The 25,662-nt window shown below is 44.3% G+C and overlaps 1 protein-coding gene across 3 annotated transcripts in view; it reads right to left on the reverse strand.

Annotated features, from left to right (window-relative positions):
• ADCY8 (adenylate cyclase 8) overlaps positions 1 to 25,662 on the reverse strand; it is a 138,934-nt gene that overhangs the window by 51,498 nt on the left and 61,774 nt on the right. For all 3 annotated transcript variants that reach the window (XM_059672309.1, XM_059672307.1, XM_059672310.1), the window contains exons 6-7: positions 15,428 to 15,586; positions 11,275 to 11,545 (exon numbers count right to left, since the gene is read on the reverse strand). In XM_059672309.1, coding sequence (XP_059528292.1) covers positions 11,275 to 11,545; positions 15,428 to 15,586 — 430 coding nt within the window. The remainder of the gene's footprint in view (positions 1 to 11,274; positions 11,546 to 15,427; positions 15,587 to 25,662) is intronic.

A 25,662-nucleotide genomic window follows, 5' to 3' on the forward strand; every position in this document is an offset into this window, starting at 1 on the left:
AAATTTAGTTCTCTGTGTTGAGAGGAGGTGGGAAAGATACTGCCTTTGTCTGGGCATACATTCTGGCTTGGAGATGCCAAGATGCCCTCCCAGCAAGTGGTTTGACCTGGGATCTAACAGCCAGACATAAATCAGCTAAAGATCTGGGCACGTTCATAGTTAGGCATTTCCATCTCTCTTTGTAATTTGTATTCTCCTACAGTTGCGCTTTGAACTAAACTGAGCTGATTGTCCACTCCAGCAGCCTCTCATGCCTTCCGTTGCTCTCGGACCTTCGAGTTTCACAGGGAAGGGAGTTTACAGAATCATTTTTGGGACTTATTTATATAAATGGTCACAGCTACAGCACTCTTGCATGACTCCCATTTCATAAAAGAAAGGTACATTTTTCCCCACAAGAATATTGTAATCTCAGAACAAAAAATGTGTCCTTGACATTGAATGCATGTAATTGAATGAATAACTCATTTAATGAGCCTTGTCCTCATTATTCTCCTTTTGATGGGCACTGGTGAAATGTCGTCAGGGATGGACATTGGTCTCTAGGGGGCCATTGGGAAACTAGGAATAAGAGTTGCTTCCTGGGTGCCTGTGCCATTGACCTCTGTTTTAAAGGCAGAGACCAATAAATTCTCCACCTTTTAGAGCTCCCTACCCTCACGAAATTCTATTGTCTGTCTGTGTGGCTCTTTCAAATGAGAGACAAAGCTTTTTCTTTCATCACTGCCACCAGGGGATAGTTTAGAGCCAGGAAGGAGCCCTTGCATCAACATGTCAGTGACGCTGGGGTGGATAATTCTCATGCAAGCGATTGTTTTTATTCCTTGCAGTTATGTCACTAGTATTATATGCACCGAATGCTCAGGGGTCCCTTTTCTGATCATTTCTTTCTCAGTTACATGTAACAATTATGCCTGCTGTTTGACCAGCAATCTCTCTGGTATCTCATACCTTCAGGACATATGTGTATGCTCAAGGGAAGACCAATCTCAATGCAAGAAGTCAAGCAAATTAGAATCAGGAAGGGCAACCTTAAGCTTCCATTTATCCTCCAGTGCACCGCTGCGAAGCATGAATGGCTTTGGAGGTGACCTTGGTTTGAGATTGCCTGTGACCCCTCCTCCCCTCCATTAGTAATGGCCGCTAATATTTGACCATGTGTTCACCTTAAGTGGAATAATGCTGCCGACATTGAAATTCACAGGCGGGTTTCTTCACGGTGACTCATTTGTAAGCAGTACTGAGAAAATGTGTGGCATGTCTTATTTGTCTATCTGGAGTTATACTGCAGTGAGCTGTTCTTGATAGATTATGGCTTTTCAAGATTTACAACGCCAGTGCGAGCAAGTTGGGATCAGGTTAAAAATTGGCATAAGCTTTCAAATATGATTCCAATCATAAATGGACCTCAAAAAGGTTGAGAGTGTTCATTCACATGAGCAACGTAAAGCAATTGGTCAGATAATCAGAAAAACAAATGGATGAAATGGAAGGAAATGGGAAATGCGTGTTTCAGTGTGTAACTGAAGTATATATTACATTTCTATACAATAATAAGCATGCACATTTTCTTCATTACTTTAGCTGGTACTTTCAGATAGTTGGGAGGTCCGATTCTCAACATTGGGATATATCACAGTTTGCAACTGAGCTGGCCTCTCCTATGAGTCTTTTCAGAGAAAGACATTGCAGCCTGAGACTGGCCCTAACTGAGATCCATGCCCTCCTCAGGCATTGCAGGATTTTTTTCTTCACGCACAGGTGCTCAAGACAGGACCAGAGTCCCTTCCAAAGCCAAGTTCTGAACATAGATAGGGTCTTGCCTGAGAGTCTGGGGTTCTCATGAAAATTATCATCAGAGGTTCTAGGTAGGACATCCGTTTATACACTTCATTGGAATGGGATGGGGGGAGTCAGGAACCGTCTTAAAGCTCTTCATTTGGTGTATGACCAGAGACGTTTCTTTGGGAATTGTCTTCTACCTAAGTACACAGTGAAAACCTACTTTTCCTATAGGTCCTACCACTTTATGGATGGCCAAACCTTTGGTATTCCTTAATCAGTTTGTGTAAGCAAATCAGTTCTTCCCAGTAAGATTTCAGGCTGAAGGTGCTCTCTCTAGAAACACAGTCTTGTGAGTCAAAAAAACTTAGCAATTGTCAGTCACATATTCCTGTGAAAGCTCGTTGGACATTTCCTGTTCGCGATTTCAGGATTCCTTACTCTGATAATGTCCTTCGAGTTCCTCAGAAAATGCTAATCTCAGTTTAGAATGTGATTGCACCCAACTCATTATACACCTGGGCCATTTTTAATCAAAAGGAGCTGTTAAACTTGTGCAGAATTGTCCAAAACAGAACGTGCACATCCATTGAGATGTGGCCACTTTCAAGCCACGTGAATGGAGGCAAGCTGCCAATTGAATTTTTAGCTTTCAAAATATCACATCCCTAGTCATGTGTGCAACAGATATGCTAACTCCAGCACTGACCTCATCTCAGAATTAGGGTGTCATGAGAGAGAGATGGGGCAATCCTAAGGATGGAGGCAGGATTCCTGCCCAGGACGTGGCTCAGGAGCTGGGCACAGAGAGGCTGACACATGAATGGTTCGTTTACGGTGGCCACCTGAGAGGTGGGACTCAAAATACTCACAGCACTGCAATGGCTGGGCTGCAATCTCATGGGCTGGAGAGGTGACTACTATCCCACGGACCAAATGACCTCGTGGGACAGTATGAATAATTCAGCTCATTTATCAGGACCTAAGCTACTCAGTGTTCTTGTGAACATCAAAGGCGTAGATTTTTCAGAAATGTCAGTGCCATGGGGAAAATGAAATTGTGAGTTTGTGTGTGTGTGTGTGTGTGTGTGCATATGTGTGTTCATAACAAATTTGGATAAAATGGAAATGTAATAATTACCTAAACTTTCATCTCTTTAAAGATTCAGACGTAGCTCTTTACATTTGGAATTATGAGATAAGTACAGTAAGTCCTCACTTAATGCCGCCAATAGGTTCTTGGAACTGCGGCAAAACGACATATAAAAAAACCACTTTTGCCGAAGGCTAATTGATATGAATAAGAGTTAAGTTCCTATGGCATCTCATCAATGTGAGAGCAAAATGACATGACCTGAGGACCTGCCATAGTATATTGTAAGTTGCTGATAAATTGCTCGGGGTTCTTGTTTTAAGGCTGTAGGTTTGAGTTTTTTTCAGAATCCTGTTATACAAATTTGCTACTTAAATTTAGTTATTGATGCTTTTCTTAATTTTGTTCCAATGAGCTACAAATTACCGACCTTCAAGAATCCAGCCTCTCTCACTCATCTCCAGTTATGACAGGATAAAACAGGGAAGAGAAGAAATTACTCAGATTAGGGCCAAACTATTATGTTTGTGGGACTTCTGCTTTCTGTTATCCTAATTTTCTGCCCACACTTGTCTGTTGGAATTGCCTCATTAATTTAGCTTTTCCAGGTTTTTATGATCCCCAGTGTTTGCATCTGAGTTTACCACCTAAGAGCAGCCCTGTGTTTGCTTACTTCCAAGATATGCTTTCCTGATGGGTGCTACCCCCATGGTGCTATGATGTACACAAAGCCCTTATCTCATGGTGCGGAGAGGTTCTTCAGGCCATTAAAGGTGACCTAAGCGTCATAGAGTGGGACAGATACGATCGAATCTAGAGGTTCATAACCTACAATTCACAGAAGTCGTCTGGAGATCCCAGAGCTAGGGGAGGACCTTTCAGAAAGTTCATCCAAGCCCGAGGAATTACCACTGTGCTTCCTGTTTGACCCTGGGTGAGGCAGAAGTAAGTACATACAAACATAGCCAAAGCGGAGGCTGGTCAGCCAGCAAAAATGCCAAGTGCCTTTGCTCTCAGCTGGAATTCAGTCCCCATGGGTGATACCACTCATTGCCAGTGCAGCCATGGTCGACTGTGACTCACGTGCCAAATCACTTTAAAAAATGGGGATACAGATTCAGCCACACTACACGCATTTGTGTCTGTAAAGAAAAATCCTTTACACACGTGCACTGCACCAGGTCAAAACAACAAAAGGATATCTTGGTAGAGAAAAGATGATAAAATCCTGATGCAGCTAAATAAATTTTAGAACAAAGAATCTTTAACCCTGTCATTGGCAAAATTAGCACCAAGATCAATAAAACAAATCCAATTCTTTTTTTCTTTAAATCTGGGAAATAAAGAAATCGGAAATAAATGCAGGTTCTTTCCTCTTTCTCTTCCTACCTGTCTCCACATGTTTAAAGTACCATACGTTCACCTTCACATGTTCAAAATGTCATATGTTCACCTTCACATGTGCACTCATTATGGGCTCTGCTTTCTCAGGTCACTGTTTTCTCTCTCCCCAAACAACTGGTCAATCCTGGTTGGTTTAGAAGAGCTTGTGGCAGTTACTGGCCATCAGGTGACCACAGGCTGCATGTCATACACTTGCCAACTTCATTGCCCACCCCCACAGAGCAATTCTACACGAGCCACAAACTCGTCTCTACCTTCATTTCCTTCGTTTCGTCTACCCCTGTAGTGTCAGAGAAAGAAAGGATGATCACTCAAAGTTAACAGAGCAAATGGCCTGCGTAATCCACTCAGCGCTCCCAGGAAGGCTTCAGATCCACTTGCCTTTCTGAAGAGAGTGGAAAACCAGGCCCCTGTAATCACTCTTCCTGGCAGAGCTCAGCTGTTATCTTCTGAGCCGGTGCAGGACAGCCTGGGGGCTTTGCTGTCAGAAAAGGCCACGTTCCTGGAAGAGTGCGGATTCACGGCGGGCAATGTCCAAGCTCTTCATGCCCTCTACCCCAAAGCCTGCAAAACGTCCCATCCAGTGAACATCAAAGCTGAATCTGATGTTCAAATGGCTCGAAATAAACTTCCTACAGAGAAAAATCTGCCTGTCACTACCTGCGTACCAAGACTGACCACGGACAATTAGATATTGGGCGGCTCATCACAGAAGCACTAACCTCTGAAAACATAACTTTTTCTTTAAGGCCAATGCCCGCTACTTAGGGCGTTTTTAGGGGTAGGAGCTCTCTGTGGGGGAAGAGAAGCCTGTGTTTTGGTCCTGAGCAGTAGAACCTGGTGAAGATGGTCGCCTTGCTTTCCCCGCCACCGGGGGTCTTGTGCCCTCATCTTTGGCCCAAACTCCCTGCTTGTCTGTAGATCTCAGCTTAACAATCGCCTCCTTGGGGAGGTCCTCCCCGATCACCTTGGACCAGTTTTCCACCTCCATACACTCTCCTGCTATTGGACAGCAAGCGCGCACTGGCCCTGTGGGCCTATTAGCGATACCTCCGCTCCATGAGCTCCTCACAGCTTGCCCGTCCTTCATCTCTCTACCCCTGACACTGGGATCAGTGTCCACAAATTGCAGTTACTCAATAGAGGTTGATAAGTGGATGACTGAATGAATGAGGGAACGAATGAACATCATGGAGGAGAGACTTGCCCAAGCTGAATGACAGAAGTCAGGTTGCAATTTAGGAGTTCTTTTTCTCGTGGGCATCTCTATGCACAGGAAAGGGGCCAGCCACTCACTTTGCATCCCACCCTTTAGGGGCAGATACAGAAGGAAAGAAACCGAACCCCAGGGATCAATATGACTCAATAAAAGAACACGATCATGGTCCCCTCACTTGGAAAGCAGGCACATCACATTGTCAGGTTGGTAAGAAAATGAAATGGAAAGGATGTGAGCAACGCACCCGCCATGGTACGTGGCCCCAAACTCTCTACTTCTATTAATGTTAGCGCCACCATGGACACCTATCTATCTATCCTCATGGCAAAGAAGCATATGTGCTTTCTAGTTGGTTGTGTAGAATATAGAAATTCCAACTATGTTTTCAATGTTGATGGTGCAGCCCAGCCGGCGTGGCTCAGTGGTTGAGTGTCAACCTATCAACAAGGAGGTCACGGTTCGATTCCCAGTCAGGGCACATGCCTGGATTGTGGGCTTGATCCCCAATGTGGGGAATGCAGTGCAGGAGGCAGCCGATAGATGATTCTCATCATTGATGTTTCTCTCTCTCTCTCCCTCTCCCTTTTTCTCTGAAATCAATAAAAATATAAAAATAAATTAATTAAAAAATATTGATGGTGTGCATATTAACTTCATGATATGGTAACAACCAAGGGCATTCTACTTTATAGAAACGTCTAATATATACAACAGAAGTATCAAATGTGTGCTTTTCTCCAGGTGATTCTTTTAAAAGGCCTGGAGGAGTAATAGACAAATGTCTGATTGTGATAAGTGTGCAAGGGATGGATGGGACAGTGGCGGGGACCTCATAGGATGTGAGGGACAGACCCTAGGCTCCGATAGGGGCTTCACTTCTAAAGGGTGGCTCCATGTTCTTGGCATATCACTTGTTACAAAAGTCATGTAAGAAGGATTAATATCCTCACACAATACATCTCATAGTAGCAAAAGCTTTCCCCTTTGTATCCTCTTGAGAGTCATCAGTCTAAGATGCCATTTGTCCATTCTCCACAAGACAGCCAAAGCGATTCCTTAAAAAAATCTAAATCAGGTCATGTCTGCGCCCTGCTGGATGCCTTTCCATCACTTCCCTTCAAAGGAAATCCCATTTGAGCTGGCAGGAGCAAGCTCCGCATGCTTTACCTTCACCTCTGACCCCTTTCTTTCTTGCTCACTATGCTCTAGCCCAGCGATTTTCAACCTTTCTCATCTCATGGCACATAAACTCATTACTAAAATTCTAAGGCACACCAGAAATATAGTTTTTGCTGATCTGACAAAAAAGGTATAATTTTTATTCATTCACACAAGACAGCTATTGTGTTGGCTGTCATTTTTTAATTTTTATTTGATAATCTAAGGGAGAAGAGGCCAGTGCCCCTGACTAAATAGGTATTTCATGTTTTAAGAATTCTTGCAGCACACAGGTTGAAAGTTGCTGCTCTAGCCCCTTGGGCCATTTTGCTCTTCTAACATATGAAACTTTTTTTCCATTGCAGGGCCTTTGCACTAGCTGTTTTCTCTAGATGTCCTTCTCCTGGTTTCCTTTTAGCGCTTCAATCAAATCTCCAGAAACTTGGGATGATCCTATCGGTGATAATTTGATCTGCCCCCCCTATTCCTATATCTACTTCCTTCAAAGCACTTCCATGTTTTGGTTAGTTGTGTACATTCCCCACTCCCTTAAAATGTTAGCTCCTAGAGGACAGGGACCAGGTCTGTCTTCTCAGTACCAATCCCCAGCAGTTAGACTGCTGAGTTCCTGTTAAGTAATCGAATGAAGAGCTCAAGCCCACAATGGATTTTAGTTACAGCGTGCAATCAGAGGGAAGCATGATCTTTATTACAAGGACCCATTTCTTAAGTCTTTGTTTTCATCCCAAAATTTACCTTTATTTTGAGAGATTCAATGACCATGTTGATGACTTATCCAGTAATCTAGCCTGGAAATTTCTGGACATCCTCCCCCACACGTCCAATTGTCCACTTTCCATTTACTTCAACCACCCACTTCTACATTCATACCTTGAACGTCAATAGTCCACCTGTGATCATACACTTTTTGACTTCTAGTTTCCTTACTTTCATTCCATTCTGAGGCTCCGACCATAGGCAGCCCCACTGGTAACTGAGCCAGAGTTCAGCGAGCCAAGATGCCAAAGCAGTGGGAAAGCACCTGCCACGTCAGGATTCGGGGATGCAAACCACGAGTGCTGCAGGCTTCCAAGAGCAACCTGGCAACCAGACCTCAGGCTGTGTTGAACCATCAATTTAACCCAAATGGACACAGATAAGGGGCAGGGAAGATGCATGACATCAAAACCAAGGAAGGCTCTTCAAGCATAGAGCAGGACTGGAAGACTCACCTAAGGGACCAAAAACAATTCTTAGTGCAGTAGCTGCTGCTCCAAACCATTGACAGACTCCTTAGAGGGGCGGTGGGGAGGAGACAGGGGTGGAGTTGGGGTTCTACTGTGAGATGCAGAGCCCTCTCTTATCTATCACCCGTGACAATCTGACTTTGCCACCTCATCCAAATCTGCCTCTTGCCAATGATGTTCTTCCATCCAACTCCAATGGGCAGTTTTCCATCTTAGCCTCTTGGCTCCACTGGCCATTGTTGATTGCTCCCTCCATCTCAAAACGCACTCTGCTCTCTGGGCTTCCAGGACACCACATCCCCTAATTCTCTTCTCATCACTTTCCTTCCTATTTGTCTCTGTTGTGGGGTCACCTCCCACCAGGTGCCCCTTGAGGTCTATTCTGTGCCTCCCTATGGTTTTATTTCACATATTCCCTCTGTGATCCCCTTCACTCCATGGCCTCGACTAGCCCTCGGGTTCTGATGACTGCCATGTTCACATCCCTTGCACAGTTTCTTTATGCTTGAGCTCCAGAGTGAGTGTTCAGTAGTCCCTGGATACACCTCCACGGAGCCCTCTCCAGACATCTCAAGCTCACCATGCCCCAAACAGAACACCTAGGGTTTCCCATCCAATCTCCTTCCATCCCAATAGTGCTTATTTCAGTGGGCATTTCCACCGTCCATCCCGACACCTAAGCAAAATACCTAGAAGTTGAACTTAACTGGTTCCTCTCTGTTACCACCCACATCTGTCATTTCATTCATTCATTCATTCATTCATTCATTCATTCAACAAACTATCATCAAGTCCCATTACCTGCCAGATGTTGGGCTAAACAGTGGTAAGTGAAACATAATTTCTCTCTCCATGAAACATATAAACGACTGGCTGACTTGATCTCTGCAGTGTTTCTTCTCTCTGTCCTTCCTGCTACTGCTACTAGCAGTTGGCATGTAAAGGATGCTCAATTAATCCTTATTGGATGAATGAATAAATGAGAAGGAAACTATCTGAACATCTGCTATGTATAGTGCACAGATTATGCCACAGCATTCCGATGTCATTAAAAATATTTCGAAGATCACATGAATCAATAGAAGCCAAAACATTTGCCCAATTCAGCTGGCAAAGCCCCAGTGGAGAATTAGTCTGTTTTCCGTGTGATGTGCAAACACTCAGATGGTCTGGGCTTTCCGGGGAGCTGACAGGGTGTTTGGCAGACAGGCCCAGCCAGACCAGTCTCCATCTCTCCCAGGCACGCACATGTCTCTGAGTGGCACAGATGGCCCTCGATTTCTAGAGTTAAGTGTAAGTGTAAACTTTGAGGGCTTGTGACCATTTTAATGGACTCATTTTCTCAGTCTTATTAGTGCCATTTAGTTATTTGTGAATATCAGTACACATCCCCTGCCTCTGAAGTCCCAAGACATCAACATGAACTGAGATGATTCACGCTGAAGATGGCACAGGTGGAGTGCATCCAGGCAAAACTCGGGCAGCATATGAAATATACAGTGTGATTATTGACTAACAATGATATATCTTATAATAATGACTTGAGGATATCAGCAAGTATTTTTTTTTAGGAAATTAGCGAAGAAATATTTCAGATATTCCTGTACAATTTTACCAGATCCATCAATTGCAGAATAAGACCAAGTATCTCCACCTCTATCTCTTGGTTCTCAATGATTAGCAGCCAGGTTAGGAACGACTAAGATTAGAACAGTTAGGAATTATCCCTGGTTCCACAATCAGCTTAAATAGAAAAAGTTTTTCAAATGGCAAGACCAAAAAAAAAACACACCACACACACAAACAAAAAAAACATTTAGAGAATGTGATGCAGAGTTACTGAGGTATTTATGGTGAAGCATGCATTCCTCTCTAAATAACCAGCTTCTAGGCTCAAGCTAACAATAGGCAGAGGAAGCAGAGGGTGCTGTCAGCTGGCCACGCACCCACTCCAGGAAGGACATATAAGTCCATTGTTTTACATAATAGCAAACTGCACCATGCACACCAGTTCAGGGATGGGAGGAAGTGGGCACTGAAATCAGTGGTGACTCGGTTGTGCATAATAATTCTGGGGGAAAATGAAACACAGAAGGAGAGTAAGGACCTAAGGGTTGACCTTCCCAAGGCATGTGGACTGGGTTTGACCTGGGTCTTCCAGTGGAATCTGGCCCATGAGTTACTCCTTTGCTCCATCACACAGAACTGACTGGAGACAGAGGTTAACCTGGCCTCAGAGTGCCCCACCCACCTGTCTGATGCAGAAGACTTCCAGCACTTTAACCTTTTCCTTTTTAAATGGCTTTAAGCAGACAGACTTTTCTTATCTATCAGCTAAGGAAAAAAGTCCAGGTCCATGGATTGAAACAGTGAACCCCGTCTGGTCCTCAGAGAGCTCCTGACACTCTGGGTTGGGTTGATTTTCTTTTCAGCGCTCAGCTTTTGCTGGGCACAGGGGCATGTCAGAAACCGTTTCCCAGTCTCATACATACTGGATTTGTTTGTTTGTTTGTTTCTTTAGAAAAGGATGGTGGGGTTCTACTCTTTAACTCACACGAATTCAACTGGAGGTGGTGGGCCTGGGCAATGAAAGGGAAAACCCGTACTAGAGCCCAGGTCCTGAGCAAGCATTCTGGGGACGGGGCATCGCAGACTTCTCAGGTTCTCGGCCTTGACCAGCCTCAGTCCTCTAGCACCTGTAGGAGTCTGAGCATCTCATTCGGGTTAGTGGAGTCCTAGTAGTTGAAGAAATGATTTAAGAAATAATTTGGTGATTGGTGATTTACTCCTCATGGACTGACTGTTGGCTCCATCCCTCTGATAAGAAGCAAATCCACACTAAATAGGAATAGAATTACGAGGGCGGCTTTGCAATTTCATGCTACTCCTGAACGCTCTCACCCTCCCCTTGGCATCACCTGGTGCTGCCTGTCCCAAATCAACGGCGACCCCCTGACTTTAAATCCAGAGGGCAGTTCAGAACTCCTAGCCTGCCAGCTGTCTAAGGAATGGCATTCCCCTGGACCTGATCATCTACTTCTGTTGCTAGTATAATAATAGGTTTCTCTTTTGCAATGTGGGTCTTTTTTTTTTTTTATAATTACAATTCAGCTTCACATGACATTTATTTTGAGTGAGGTAAAAAAATAAAAAACAAAAGGAGAGGGTGTTGAGTACACTCTGGTATCTCATGCATTTCCTGACATTGCACACAGAAGCTATTTCTGTCCGGAGGAGCTGGGGTTTGATGATTTGCAATGCTGTTGCTCAGCAGAGAAGAGGTGAAAGATGAATGGCTTATCTCTGGGCCTCTCTGGGCAGAGGCGCTGCGCATGCCTTGGGCTGACCGGAAGAAGGAAGCCAGGACTTACGTTCTGTTTACCCACGATGTTGTCGAAGGGCAGCTCGGGGCTCCAGGACCCCTCGGTGAACGTCGCCCCGCTGTTCCTCCGGTCCGAGGGGCTCACTGCCTCCTTGACAATGTCTTCGGGCAGCGACAGCAGACTGTCCTCCGGCTGCTGAATTAAATAGGTCTCTATGTTATGCTTCCGCAAGAACTCATTCCTCTCTTTCCCGTGGCCCTCTTCCACATCATAGTCACCGTTGAGGCAGTCGAGGGTGGCTTTGGAAATGTGAATCCTCCTGGGGACACAAAGCGTAGGTCATTATCCACCCCTGACGTGGCCTGGGCAAAGCCAGCATCAAGGCACTGTGAGGTCATGTCCTCGGGGACAATATGTGGGCCCCTGAAAAAATCAGAAAGAATAAAAGAAAACAGAACTCCAAGCAAAAATCAACGAGCAGGGCATCGCTGACTCCACCCCAAGGGACACTGCAGCCTCTGATGAACACAGCCCTGCGGAGCCGCCCCACATAAGCACTTATTTCAGCTTTTCTTGTGACTGTCAGCCTGGTCTCGGCAACCCTTAAGAATCAGTGATTTTTACCAAAAAACCCCCAAACAATCCATTTAAAAAATGGGCAGAGGACCTGAATAGACACTTTGCCTAAATGGACATATGGATGGCCAATAACATAATGAAAAGATGCTCAATGTCAGTAATCATCGGAGAATTGCAAACTAAAACCACAGTGAGATATCACTTCACACCTGTCAGAATGGCTACCATCAATAGATGAACAAATAACAGGTGTTGGTGAGGATGTGGAGAAAGGGAACCCTCTTGCACTGTTGCTGAGAATGCAGACTGGTGCAGCCACTGTGGAAAGCAACATGGAGTTACTTAAAAAATTAAAAATGGAACTGCCGTATGAGCCAGCGGTTCCACTTCTGGGAATTTATCCAAAGAAACCCGAAACACTGATTTGAAAGAATAGATGCAGGGTTATTTACAATAATCAAGATTTGGAAACTCAAGTGCCCATCAGTAGATGAGTGGATAAAAAAGCTGTGGTACATTTACACCGTGGAATACTACTGGGCCATAGAAAAGAAGGAAATCTTGCCCTTAGTGACAGCGTGGATGGGCCTGGAGAGTATCATGCTAAGTGAAATAAGCCAGGCAGAGAAAGACAAGTACCATATGATTTCACTCATATGTGGAATCTAATGAACAAAATGAACTAACAGGCAAAATAGAGACAGACTCATAGATATAGAGCAGGCTGACAGCTGCGGGGGGTGGGTAGGTGCTGGGTAAAGGGATTGAGCAAAAAAAATAAAACAAAAAATTCATGGACACAGAAAAAAGCAACGGTCAGTGATTTCTTTTTTTCAGTGATGTTGATTACATTGGGAAAACAAGTTCCATAAATGTTTCTGAACCCAATGGCAATTTTTGTCCAAAATCACCAAGCAACAATGACAGTTCTCTTGTCGTCTTGCCTCGTTTCTTCAACTTGTCTAAAATCATAAGAAAAAGGCAGGCCTCACAGGACCACAGAGAAGCTTTCCCTGACCCTTGTGCACGGCAAGGAGTGGAGAACAGAGCTGTGGCCACGTGCCGGCTGGCCACTGGCCGGCCTCACTCACAAGGTGAGTGACTCACTCCTGCACAGTCATCAGCCACTGCAGCTCATGATTCAAGTTTCTTTTTTAGCAAAAGAACAGATGACATCAAGGGCCTTAAGGCTCACACTGGAATCGTGGAAATTTCACATGGTGAATCATTCTGAGGGTTTTTCTGTGTGCTCCTGTCTAACTCACCCAGATGCCTTACAGTGCCATAGTGTGCTGTGGGTAGCCTAGCACGGTGGTTACAGACATGAACTCTTTGGCTGAATGGTGGGATCAAAACCCTGGCTCTACCACTTACTTGCTAGCTGATAGATCTTGGGCAAGTTACTTAATCTTTCTATGAGTCTATTTTCTCATCCATGAAAATGGGAAAAACAATAGTACCCACTCAGTGAATGAGTCCATAGTCAACCACTGAGCCATACCGACCAGGCACATTGTACTTTTAGTGCTATTTCTACTTCTTACCCATTCTGCTCAATTCCTGCTCATAGAATAAATCACCGCAGAGGACACGTAAAACACCCAGAAACTACCAAGGATGCATTTCTGATCCTGCAGGCACATTCTCCACCTTTTCCAAAGTCGCAGCCTTGCATCCAGTCACTGAACACAAAACCTGAAACATGTACAGATATTTGCGCTCTCTTCAGAAACACGCTGAATATGCACGGAATGTCCCCATGGCGGATTTTGTCAGTACATACTCCGTAATGTTGACCTCGGGGAAGAGAAACGTCATTTGACCTCCTATGAAATGGTTGTCCCAGACCTGTCTCTCTGGTCAACCTCAGAGCTAGGGCTAGAAGGCCGTCTTTTTCTCTCAGGCACAATGAAACCCCAGAAGGGTAGTCAAAGCTATGATATGACTGGCTCTATGCATCATCTTTATAAAGTCTGATGGCTGATCTTCTCTTAAAATAATTAAGTTAAATGCCATCCCCCATTTGGTATTTTCTCTGGGTTCTGCTTTTTATTACCCTGCATCAGTGCGCAGGGGGAATAATATTTGTACATACTGAATCAATATTATATTTCCCGTAGGGAAAGACATCCTCACCTTCATTCATTACTGAGTCTTCTGCTCAAGTTCTAATCAATTTACATTTACACGTTTTGATAGAAACTGGGCTTTAGAGGTTCCTTGGATCATGGCTGCTAGCTGAGGTTTTGGAGTAAAGACTGTGCGGACGAGATTCTGGTGATTACGTTTATCTACGGAAATGAGTCAGGCAATATTCCCATATATTGACTGTCAGGTAAACCTGATATTTTCTGATAATTTTAAATGCCAGGATATAATAATGATAGTCATGACAGTAAATATGATCTAACCATTTGGTAACACTTTATTTTGCATAAACGATATCTGTAGTCAAAACTGTTATGACATGACTGGCTCCATGGATCATCTCATAGAATTTCCCTCTTCCTGACAGGCACCCCCTCACCCCCATTTTGCTGATGATAAAACTGGCCCCAAGACCAGGAGTAAGTACCTGGCCCAGAGTCACATCACTGAGAGGTCACAAGCAGTGCTGGAGGGAGACAAGGACTTCAAGGTCCTTGTAAGACCCTACATGTGTGTCACATGGTAACTGCTACAAACACAACCACAGTGAATGTTTACTGGGCACAGGACCAAGGACTTGATATGCATTTTCTCATTTAACTAAAGCTCGAGAACAGTGGTCCTCAAAGTGTGGTACCAACGCCAGCCGCATCAGCATTACTTGGGCACTTGTTGGGAAGACATAGTCTTTGTCCCGCCCCAGACACATTGATCAGGAAGTCTGAGGGTGGGGCCCAGCCGCCCAAGGTTTACCACACCCTCCAGGTGATTCAGATTCCAGCACAAGCTGAGAATCGCTAGTCTGGGAACCCACGGCTCAGAGACACTGAAGAATTTGTGTGGAGCTACATGGCTGGTGTCTGTGGCAGGGAAAGGATTTTAATTCAATTCTGCACGACTCCAGGGTCCAGGCTGTCAACCATTACACAGTGGGGCTGTGTGCCTCCCTTCCTTCCTTTCTTTCCTTCCTATGTGCCAAGCATCGTGTCAGGCTCTTGGGGACACATTGAAGGCCTGGAGATTAATAATGAAAGGTCAGCCCTGAGCAAACTGGACTGATGAATTAACAAGGGGAGGCAGTAAAGTTGGTGAGGCCCTTCATAACATTTACTGTGTGGGGCATTGAAAAATCAAATGATGTGATGTAGTAATGATATTTAGCAGACTGGCTAGTTCATAGTAGGTACTTAATACATGTTCAGAATCGGGGGCAAACTTTCTTAGTGAAAGGAAAAGTAAGCTTAGTTTATTCCTATATATATGGATTGATAGGGATGGGAAATAACCGGACATTTAAAAAGCCATTTGGGCTTAAAATAAAAATATAAACCCCAAAATCTCAGACCATGAAGGGTTCTATCTTCCAAATAATTGCTTTTAGATCTATACCCCTGAATTCTGCACAGGGGAAACCCGCTCCCACAAAGTGGCAAATGACTAGGGTTAGGAGGACGAGGGCTTTGCTCTGGCTTACCCAGGGATCCCTCCAGATTCAAGTTTGTTCGCAATATCCACGTCCCAAGACCAGACGTCAAACTGCCACTTCCGCAGGCCCAACACACCACACAGCACTGAGCCCGAGTGGATTCCGATTCGCATGTCGACGTCATGCTTCGTCCTTGACCGCACATACCTGTTGACATAGGTGAATGGAGAGATACACATGTAAGGCCAGAGTGGGTCCATGTTCTACACGGTTATCCCAAACACAGTGGGACCTTTCCGCATCATCCCTCCCTTGTTAAAAACTCTTTCCTGGCCTCCTCCTCAGAGCAGTGGTCTCCAGAGCAGAGCACTCACGTTCCTGGGCTGAGCTGGGTCATCTGCTCGGATGCAGGAAGACAATGTCACCACTTCGATGCGAGCTTTTGTTTTTATCTTGGAAAAACTGCACTGAAATTTGATGTGTGGGTTGACCTTAGCAACCCTACAGGGCCTGGGCTGGCCTGTCCTCTGACCCTGAGCATGGAGGAGGCCTCTTGAGAGAAGAGAAAGATTTCTGCACACACATTCCTTCTTCACTTTCAGAGTATTTCAAACCATTTCAGTTTATGAGTTAAATAACACCATTTATGTAGGAAAAATTCAACTGCTAGGACACAATACTTTGAAATATAATAACTAGAAAAACCTTCAGTGCCACATAGAAATTCAATTGTTATTTTACTTCAAAATGCTTAACAGAGTTGTTAAAATTAAAGATGATTTATCCATTTTTTCATTGAAAAAGAAAAACCACAAATGTCCCATATTTGTTGCTTTTCTGTGATAATAGGTTGCTATTAATATTCTCTCTAGCAAACATTTGGGGAAAAACCCAACTTGCTTATTTTGTTTCAAGATGGCAGTTTTAGAAGGTGAAAGTAATTGCTTTTCACAAGAAATCTGTGCTCTGAAGAGAGGATTTTGAAAAAGGAAGTTTGGAAATGTTGCCATCTCCTCGGGAACTAGGCTGTCAAACATGAGTTATGTCATCTATCAAAATACTCAGAGCTGCACATTCACTAATATGTTTTCAGATCTTCCAAATGAAATGTGTTGGTGGGGGTTGTACCCATTTGTTAAAAATATCAAAAAGCTATTGCCTTCTAATGAGTTTGCAAGAAAAACTCAGAGCTACCAGAGAAGCAAATTTATGACAAGCCTTATACGGAACTTGGGCATAACTGACTTAAAAACACAGTCAGTGGTCCAAGGGCGCCCCCTAGATCTCCCTGTCTTTATGAAATACATATTTAAATCTGATAGCCAATAGAGACAGGTATAGAAATAAACTGAATTTGGAACCTGACCTTTATATTAATGTCTCACAAACTATTAAGATTCTTTAAATAGAATAAATTATGTGCAAACCCATTGCTCTCACTAAACAAGAGAACAGAAAGATTTCAGTACAGCAATTGAATTAAGGTATTTAAAATTATTATTTATTTCATCAGTATCCTTTAAAACATGTATGTTTTATAGTATGTGTGAATATAATAGAATAGATAATAAGTACAGTTTATACATAATAACACTAATTATTATAATTATTTTGGATAAAGAGGGGAGATCAAACTGGCCTCTAGGATACAATGGAAAATTCCCAGTGGGAACACACAGTCCTTCCCGATCTGTCCCTGGGCCTAAATTATTAGTCTCACTTCTCACGCGCCCATTGGACTCCAGCCTTTCACAGCAATTTGTTGTTGCCCGAGCCTGTGTTTCTTCTGGCCTAGGGATGCTCCATCAGTCTGGAATGTCCATTTCCTCATTTAACTGAAGCCTCGATTATGTGCCTTTCCCAGTGTTCCTATTGCATCCCATATGAGCAGTACCCGAGGTGCTGCATTGTAACCATCTGTCTCCCCTACTGGATTTTAAACTAATTGAATTGAGGATATGGACTTTGCATGGCTCAGTGTCATATACCCCTCTTCCCAACGTACTGTCTGGAACTTGGCCAACACTCAATAAGTGTTTAATGAATGGAAGGGTGGATGGATGAATGGATGGGTGTCATGTTCCCGCATATCTAGGTTCTCTGATGAAGAGTATAAGCTCCTTGAAGGCAGTATTCTGAGTAACCCTTGTATCTCTCACAGCCTGAAGGATCATGCCTCTCATAGAGCTGGGCTTAGAAACATGCCTCCCCTTTTAGGGAAAGAGTAAGTGAATGAATGATTCCATGTGCAAACCGCGCCTCTGTGTTATCTGTTCCCAACAGGCTGTGAGATCATACGAAGTTATTTAAACAAAAAAGTTGATGTCGGTTGAGAAGATTAAAAATATTGAAATAAATTAGCTATTAGGAAGGAAGCCAAAGAGATTAGAATAAATGCTTGTAGCTAAAGGGTGAGACGATTCTTGTCCCTGGTGAAGATTCTAGTGTCTGGGCCATGGTTTTGACTTATAAATTAAAAACTATACAGTTTCCTTTATCCACTGATGATGAAAAGAGTCAGGGCCATTTGGAAACATTTCACAAAGCAAGAGGAGAAACAGCATCAGCATTGGAGAGGAGCATTTCAGTGTCTGTAAGGCAGGTCATTGGGAGAAGTCACCTGTGCTGTCCACCAACTATATCTTGTGCTGCAATATCCAAGCACATAGTAGGATTGCACTTTCCTATATATTCCATTTTACTTTGGCCAATAAAATGTGAGCAGTAGTGATATGAGTCACTTCTGAGTAGAAACTTTAGAAGTCTGGTTAACCACACTCCTTTGTTTTTTCTTCTGTGTCTACCATCAGTCAATGACCTTGGAAATGGAGCCTTCTTAACCAGGGTTCTTGAATGAGGCAGTGTATTGTGGTGCCCTGCTATTCCCCCAACCCTCCCATAGTGGACAGGAAATGAGATTTTAAAATAAATCTTTGCTATTTTAAAGCACTGAGATTTGGGAGATGTTTGTTACTTCAGCATAACCAGGACTATCCTGACTGTTACAATCACCGGTCTCACTCCATGTTCTTCTCATTACATGTGAGTCACTGGAGTGTATTGGTTAACATGGACTCTAGAGCCAGTTGACATGAGGTTATATCTTGCTCTTCCATTTATTAGCTGTAGGACCTCAAGTAAGCTACTTATCTTCTATCTATAAAATGGGAATAATAATAGCATTGTCATACTAGGCAAATAAACATATGTGGAGAGTTGCAAAAAAATGTTGGCACATACTGAGTACTACTTCGCTGCTTTCCATATATGAAGGAACTGCAGCCCAGGAAGGTACAGGATTTTATTGTGGTCACATAGGATTCTAGGACTAACCTGGGGCTGTTGTGTTTGTAAACCTCACACTCTTTGCAACGTGGTGTGTGATCCTTGGCATATAGCTTAAGGTGACCTTGAGTTTCAGTGGTTGTAAATAAAGCTCTAACTGATTGCTTCACATACAGAGCCCCGGTGAGTCCCACAGGAGATAATGGATGTTAGAGTGCTTTGCTGACTAATTGTGAGGGACGAGTACACAGCACACCATGCCAGGGCCATTAAGTAATTAACATTACACAGGGAACTCACTGGAACATCTCAATGAAAAGACACTTAGATTTTTTTTTTCTTCTGCAAAAGAAAAATCATAAGAGACAAAATCTCTTTATGGCACCGTTTTCTTTTTGTTATGTCTGGGATTTGGCTTACATAAAAGATAGGAATGAAACTATGTAAAAGTAATGAGTAATTCACAGACGCTGATCCTCTCTGGGAAGCCTACCTGGTGGCCACACAGAGCCACCGACACGCACCACGTGTTTCAGGCTCTCCAGGGGAGGACCTGGGAGCATTTTCAAGTGAGAGGGGAGCAAATTCTGCTTAGTTACAAATTGTGTTCTGTTCTTCCTGGGATGTCAGCTGTGCCTCCTCAGCCACAAATTAAGAGAAAAAGACTAGAGATCGCCGGCACTGTAAACACCTGCACCCGCTCTTTCTTCTCTGGGGCCTCTGAGCTTCTGGAGGGCAGGGACTACCTTTCATTTCCACACGCCCAGCGCTTAGCACAGCGCTTAGCACAGCGGCATCGCCAGTGCTCTAGTAGTCACTGAATTGATGGACACGGCTCAAAGGCTCTCTTGCTTCACAGTCCTCTGTTGACCCAAGATGCGTCTAAGGGAACCACAGAGATGTCTCTGGATCTGCCATTTGGGGAGTGGGGGTGACCCTCCACATCTGACCCCTTCAAATAATGTACCTTGCCTTCCCAGTTTTCCTGTTGCATTTCTAAGATTTCTTTTAAATAAGGAACCCACTTAATAATAATTATTATTTTTTTGAAGCTCTATATCAAGCTGGGAATCAATCATGCAAAACTTAACCAGCAAAAGATTAAAAATCATATTCCTTTTCATTGAACTGTTAAAGAGGAATGCTTGGTATATGGTCAGAGATGAAGGACCTTATGCCCTGGCCGGTTTTGCTCAGTGATAAGAGTGTCAGCCCGCCCAACCAAAGGGTCACGGGTTTGATTCCCGGATAAGGGCACGGACCTCGGTTGCAGGCTCAATCCCTGGCCTGGGTCAAGGTTCGTGCGGGAGACAACCAATTGATGTGTCTCTCTCACATCGAGGTTCCTCCTCCTCCCCCTCCCCCTCCCCCTCCCCCTCCCCCTCCCCCTCCCCCACCTCCTTCTCTCCTTCTTCTCCTCCTCCTCTTCTCCCTCTTTCTGGAAATAAATAGAAAACTGAGGTTTAAAAAAAAGATGAAGAACCTTAGAATTTTTGCTTTCAATTTAAGTGCTTTAAGTGGTTCTTTTTGGCTAATGAATCCGTCTACAGAAGGTGCTGGAGGAATGACAGGAGGAATAACCTAGTAGCCGCCCTTGGTCTGTCGATGAGACTCTCTCCACTGTGAAATGCCTGGATGAAAGGGGAGACTTCAGCAGAGTCGCATGCGGGACTGTGGGGTGGAGAACACCCGGCTCCTCAGCTCTGGGGTTGGAGACAGGAAATCCAAGCTGGACCTTCCACTGGCTGGTGTGGGAGCTGGAGCAACTGCCGTAGGCTTGCTCAGTGCAGAGCACTCACCGGCACCAAGGGGCCTGGGATCTGCATCAAAGCAGCCTGGTGTGCGGGTGGGATTCTCCACTCACTGGCTGTAGGCCCTGGGCAACTGCTCTATTAGTGTCCAAGTCCCAGCTTTCTCAGGGGTGATGGGAGCGAGCACCAGAAATCCGCAGAGTTGTTAGCATGGTTTATAAAATCATGTGTATAAAGCACTTCACCTGGTACTATTTGAACATAAGCATAGTGGCTACTACTGACTTTTGTTAGCAATACCAACGTATAATTACACAACAATTACACAGGTTGAAGCAGATCAAAAATTATGCATTTGATCACTTTACCCTTCTTGCTAAAACTGTGCTTGCATGTGTTCTAGTTACATCGCAATAGCTTCTACCAACCCATTTGATATACCAACTGGGCAGCTCCTAGACGTAAGTTGCTTCAAAAGGTTGAACTAGTTGATGATGTAGAAAGAACTGAGTGTTTGGTCCTCAGCTACCTGGGAGGAACAGTGCCCTTGACCTTTCTGGAGGGAGTTAGTGACGGAGGTGAACTAAGGAAGCTGGACAGAGAGAGGTTAAATCACCTGCTCAAGGTCAGTAAGGAAGGGCCCAAGGCCGAGTGCCCTTCGGACACTTTGCTGCCTGTATCCCTTCAGCTGTAGTCCCCTGTTTTGGGGGTGGACACAACATGGGAAGACTAATGTCGATACCTGTCCCAAAACAGCGTGGACCTAGTGAGGGAAAGCGAGAGGAAAGACCCAGCCACCCATTTCCCACCACAGGGTTTTAGGACCTTCTCTCTTTCTGTAAAAATAGATATTTTAAAAAACTGAGGTTCCCCTAAACGATGTGTGTGTGTGTGTGTGTGTGTGTGTGTGTGTACTCTGCAATGCATACTTCGTTAAATTCACAAGCATTTTCTTACGCTGTTACTGGTAAATATTAATGTAAATCATGACACCCATTTTTTTATTTTGTAGTATGCCAAAATTAATCTCACCATTTCCCTGCCTTTGGGCATTTATGGAGTTACTTACAAGCTGTGCATCAGAAGTTATTTATCCTATCAGAGCATCAGTTCCTTCTCTGAAAATTGGGGGAAGTACGAGCAGTTTCCTCACAGGGTTGTGAATTAGGTGAGGTGAGTTAGGAAGATCATTTAGCACAGTGTCTGCCTGGTACAAGGTGAACATTTAATCAAGATTACTAGATATATTCAATCTTCACCATTGTAAATACTTTTGCAAAACAATAAATTACCCATTGACTCAAGATTGCTGTAATTGCTGAATTTTTAAGAGGAATGTGGTCTTATGGATGCTGCAGTTAATAGCATTTCAGAAATGGTGAGAAAGGGGGCTTTAGGAGGAGAGGGAGAGAAGAAGAGGAGGAGGAGGAGGAGGAGGAGGAGGAGGAAGGGAAGGAGGAGGAGGAGGAGGAGGAAGGGGAGGAGGAGGAGGAGAAGGAAGGGGAGGAGGAGGAGGAGGAGGAGGAGGAAGGGGAGGAGGAGGAGGAGGAGGAAGGGGAGGAGGAGGAGGAGGAGGAGGAGGAGGAGGAGGAGGAGGAGGAGGAAGGGATGGAAGAGAGCTGCTGGAGAGAAGAAAAAGGGAAAAGGAAGGTGAGTAATAAGAAAGAGGGCAAGAAAAGGGAAGGACGCCAGGAGGCATGCAGAGAGCCTGGGCATCCTTGCCAGCGAGGAAAGCAAAGTAACTCCTGTTTTTCATCCCTTGTCCTGCCATGTTGCTTGGGGGCCACCCTGCACAGGGATTAAGACCTTCGCTCCAAGTTACCAGCCAGGGACAAGCCACTTCCTGCTTGGCCTTCTGGTGTCATCCTATGACTTTTTAGTGGCTGCATTGAAAAGACCAGGCTCTGTGATTTTCATTAAGTTCACCAAGGAAGACTTCTGTAGATCATTCATAAAGATATTGCTTATAACGGAGCCCACCATAATGTGGTGTCTTCTCAGCCATCAAGCCTCCCCGGAATAGACCAGGGCATGGGAAGAGGAGCCACCTGGAGCCATTATGTAAGCCGATTTTAATTAATTTTATGAACAGGCATGCATAAGACGGCACTAAATACTTCATTAGAAATAAAGTTACATGCCATTGCTTTTTTTGTCATTCATCTAGCTAATATGTTTCTAAAATCAAATGTTTTTTAATGGAATAAATTCAATCTGAGGCTTGACAAAGACTCATTATCTTGCTATTCTGACATTTGTGGACTTTCTCCACTTTCAGTATTGGTTCTGCTAATTTGTTAGGGATGTATGTGAGGTCTCCTAAGCTGATCCTTTGGGTCAAAATCAGTGGTTCTCAACCTTCTGGCCCTTTAAATACAGTTCCTCATGTTGTGACCCAACCATAAAATTATTTTCGTTGCTACTTCATAACTGTAATGTTGCTACTGTTATGAATTGTAATGTAAATATCTGATATGCAGGATGGTCTTAAGCCAGTGGTCGGCAAACTCACTAGTCAACAGAGCCAAATATCAACAGTACAATGATTGAAATTTCTTTTGAGAGCCAAATTTTTTAAACTGAAACTATATAGGTAGGTACATTGTTATTAACTTACTTAGGGTACTCCTAAGGCTTAGGAAGAGCCACACTCAAGGGGCCAAAGAGCTGCATGTGGCTCGCGAGCTGCAGTTTGCCGACCACGGTTTAGGCGATCCCTGTGAAAGGGTCGTTCGACTGCCAAAGGGGTCGCGACCCACAGGTTGAGAACCACTGGAAATGATCCTTTGGGTATAAATGTCAGATTTCAGGCACCAGAAGCAGTTACTGGTTCTCCATCCAAAGGACTACAGTAGCAACACCCCAGTAAAAGACAGACAGGGAAGTGGTCTCCCTCGCGTTTGTGCTTCCGCTTGTCTTGACTCTCACTCACTTCTGAAACTTGTGATGCTTGAATTAGCACCAACGGCAGCTAAGTCCAGCCATCCTGATGTTGGCACCCTGTGCCCACTTGTCTGTGATTGATGGAGAATCTCTCACATATTTGGACTGATCTGTGAATAAGGGACCTGGGTCCCTTTGAGTTGGTTTGCTTTTGGGCAAGAATTATCATGTCACTTGAAGCAAAAAACTACCAGAGCCCCTGGGATCCAGAGAGCCGAGATGTCGATGCCGCCTCATGTTCAAAGCACCAGCCTCTCACAGCCGTGCTGCATTGTGGGACTGCTGTTGGGATGCTAACTCCGAGGAAAGGGCAGAAAGAGGGACAAGGACAGACCCTGACAGGGTGGGGACATACCTCCACAGGGATCCATCTGTGATGACAGTTACACAGGTGGCCATCTGGTCTGGGGAAACCAGTCAACAAATGGGTAATTGACATTGACATTGCATTACAACCCTTGCAGTATACTGCCCCACACGGTCCCAGACTCTCTTCTGGGCTGAATAAAAAGTTGCATCCCTTGTAAGTAATAGTTGGTTAAGATGGTTAATTATTTGATGGAGCGGCATCATTGGGATTCTCTTCCACACACATTCGTGTGCAGATATTGTCTGCCAGGCATTCCCGAGAGGACAGGCCTGACAGCAGAGTGGAAACTCGGCAACCAAGGCTCGCACAAGCCCAGCGCTCTTGCTTTCCCCCTGCACTGCGCCGTCTTGTTAACTGGGAGAATTAATGCTGGACCTCAAGTCCCCTACAGTATAATCCAGGAGATGTTTGAGTATTAATAGACTCTGACTCATGCAGCTTGAAAAGTATCCCACTGAATTGTCTTATTCTAAAGGAGTAAAAGCAGCACTTTTTATTATGTATCAATGAGAGAAATCCCTGAGTCATTTCAACCTATCCACATCTCATTACTCACTCTGCCACTCCAGAACTTCAGAAAGGAGACCGTGAATCAGAGAAAATGGCCAGGAGGGACAAGATCCTCTCCAGAAAGATAAATGGCAATGCTCTAATTCTCCTGAAGAATTCTGATCATCATTGTTCATTTCTCCCGCAATGCCATCTCTGCAGCATACCTATTGCTTAAGCTCAACATACAAAGTTCTATGGCAAGTTTGTGCATGAAGAGATAAAGAAGATGTGGATGATTAGATAATGAAGGTCATAAAATAAATACATGATGAAATATTACTCAGCCTTAAAAAAGAAGGGAATCCTGTTACCGTGTCAACATGGATGAACCTGGAAGGCATTGTACTAAGTGAAATAAGCCAGATAGAAAACAACAACAACAACAATACTGGATATGTGAATCTAAAAAAAAAAAAGGTCGCACTCAAAGAAACAGAGTGCGAAGGTGGTTGCTGGGCACGAAGGTGGGGAAGGGAGGAGATGTTGGTCAAAGGTACAAAATTTTAGTTATAAAAATAAGTTCTGGGGATTAAATGTACGGCAGGGTGATATACTTAATCATAGTGCAGTGTATACTGGTAATTTGCTAAGAGAGTAGATCTTAGCATTCTCTTAAAAAAAGGAAGAGGAAAAGATAACCATGGGAAGTAATGGATATTAATTAGCTTGATTGCGATAGTCCTTTCACAATGTTATGCGTATATCAAATCATCACATTGTGCCCTTCGAATATGTGCAATTTTATTTGTCAGTTATACCTGAATACAAAATGAAAACTAAAATGAAGAAAGTTAAAAACAAACTCTGGGGAGTTCTGCTGTTGCATACCCATGAGGCCCACCCTGGGGTGGCCCTTTAATGATTTCCTTTTGGCCATAGGATAAGGTCCAGCCCCTTAATGGCCCAGGAGGCCTTGCAGCCCCTCGCTGCTCCCGGCTGCAGTGCGCCGCCAACACCCGTTCCCCCCCAGGTCCCAGCTCCTGATCGCTGCACCTGCCAGGGCTGTCTTCCAGGCTCTCGTGCCCCCTCAGGATCTGGCTAATGTCTACTCACTTGTCAGGAAACAGCTCGGACATTCTGCTCTACAGAGCCTTCTCCAGCGCCAGGATTGAATGAGCTGTTCCTTCTTTATTCCCCACAAGCATCCTGGGTTTGCTTCATCACAGAGCTTATTGTTCCATCTTGAAAGTGCCTATGTGCTCGTCCCTCCCAGGGCTCCGTAGCCTCCCTGAAGGCGAGCGTTCCGCTCGTCTTGTTCCTCGCTGTATCCCCACGAGGACATTGGTAATTCAAAGTTGTTGCACAAACGATTGGAAGTGAGGTATAAATCGAACATCCTGAAACTACTAGGTTCATCTGGGAGAAGCAATGGGTACGCAGTA

This window comes from Myotis daubentonii, chromosome 17 (assembly GCF_963259705.1).
Source record: "Myotis daubentonii chromosome 17, mMyoDau2.1, whole genome shotgun sequence".
NCBI lineage: Eukaryota > Metazoa > Chordata > Mammalia > Chiroptera > Vespertilionidae > Myotis > Myotis daubentonii.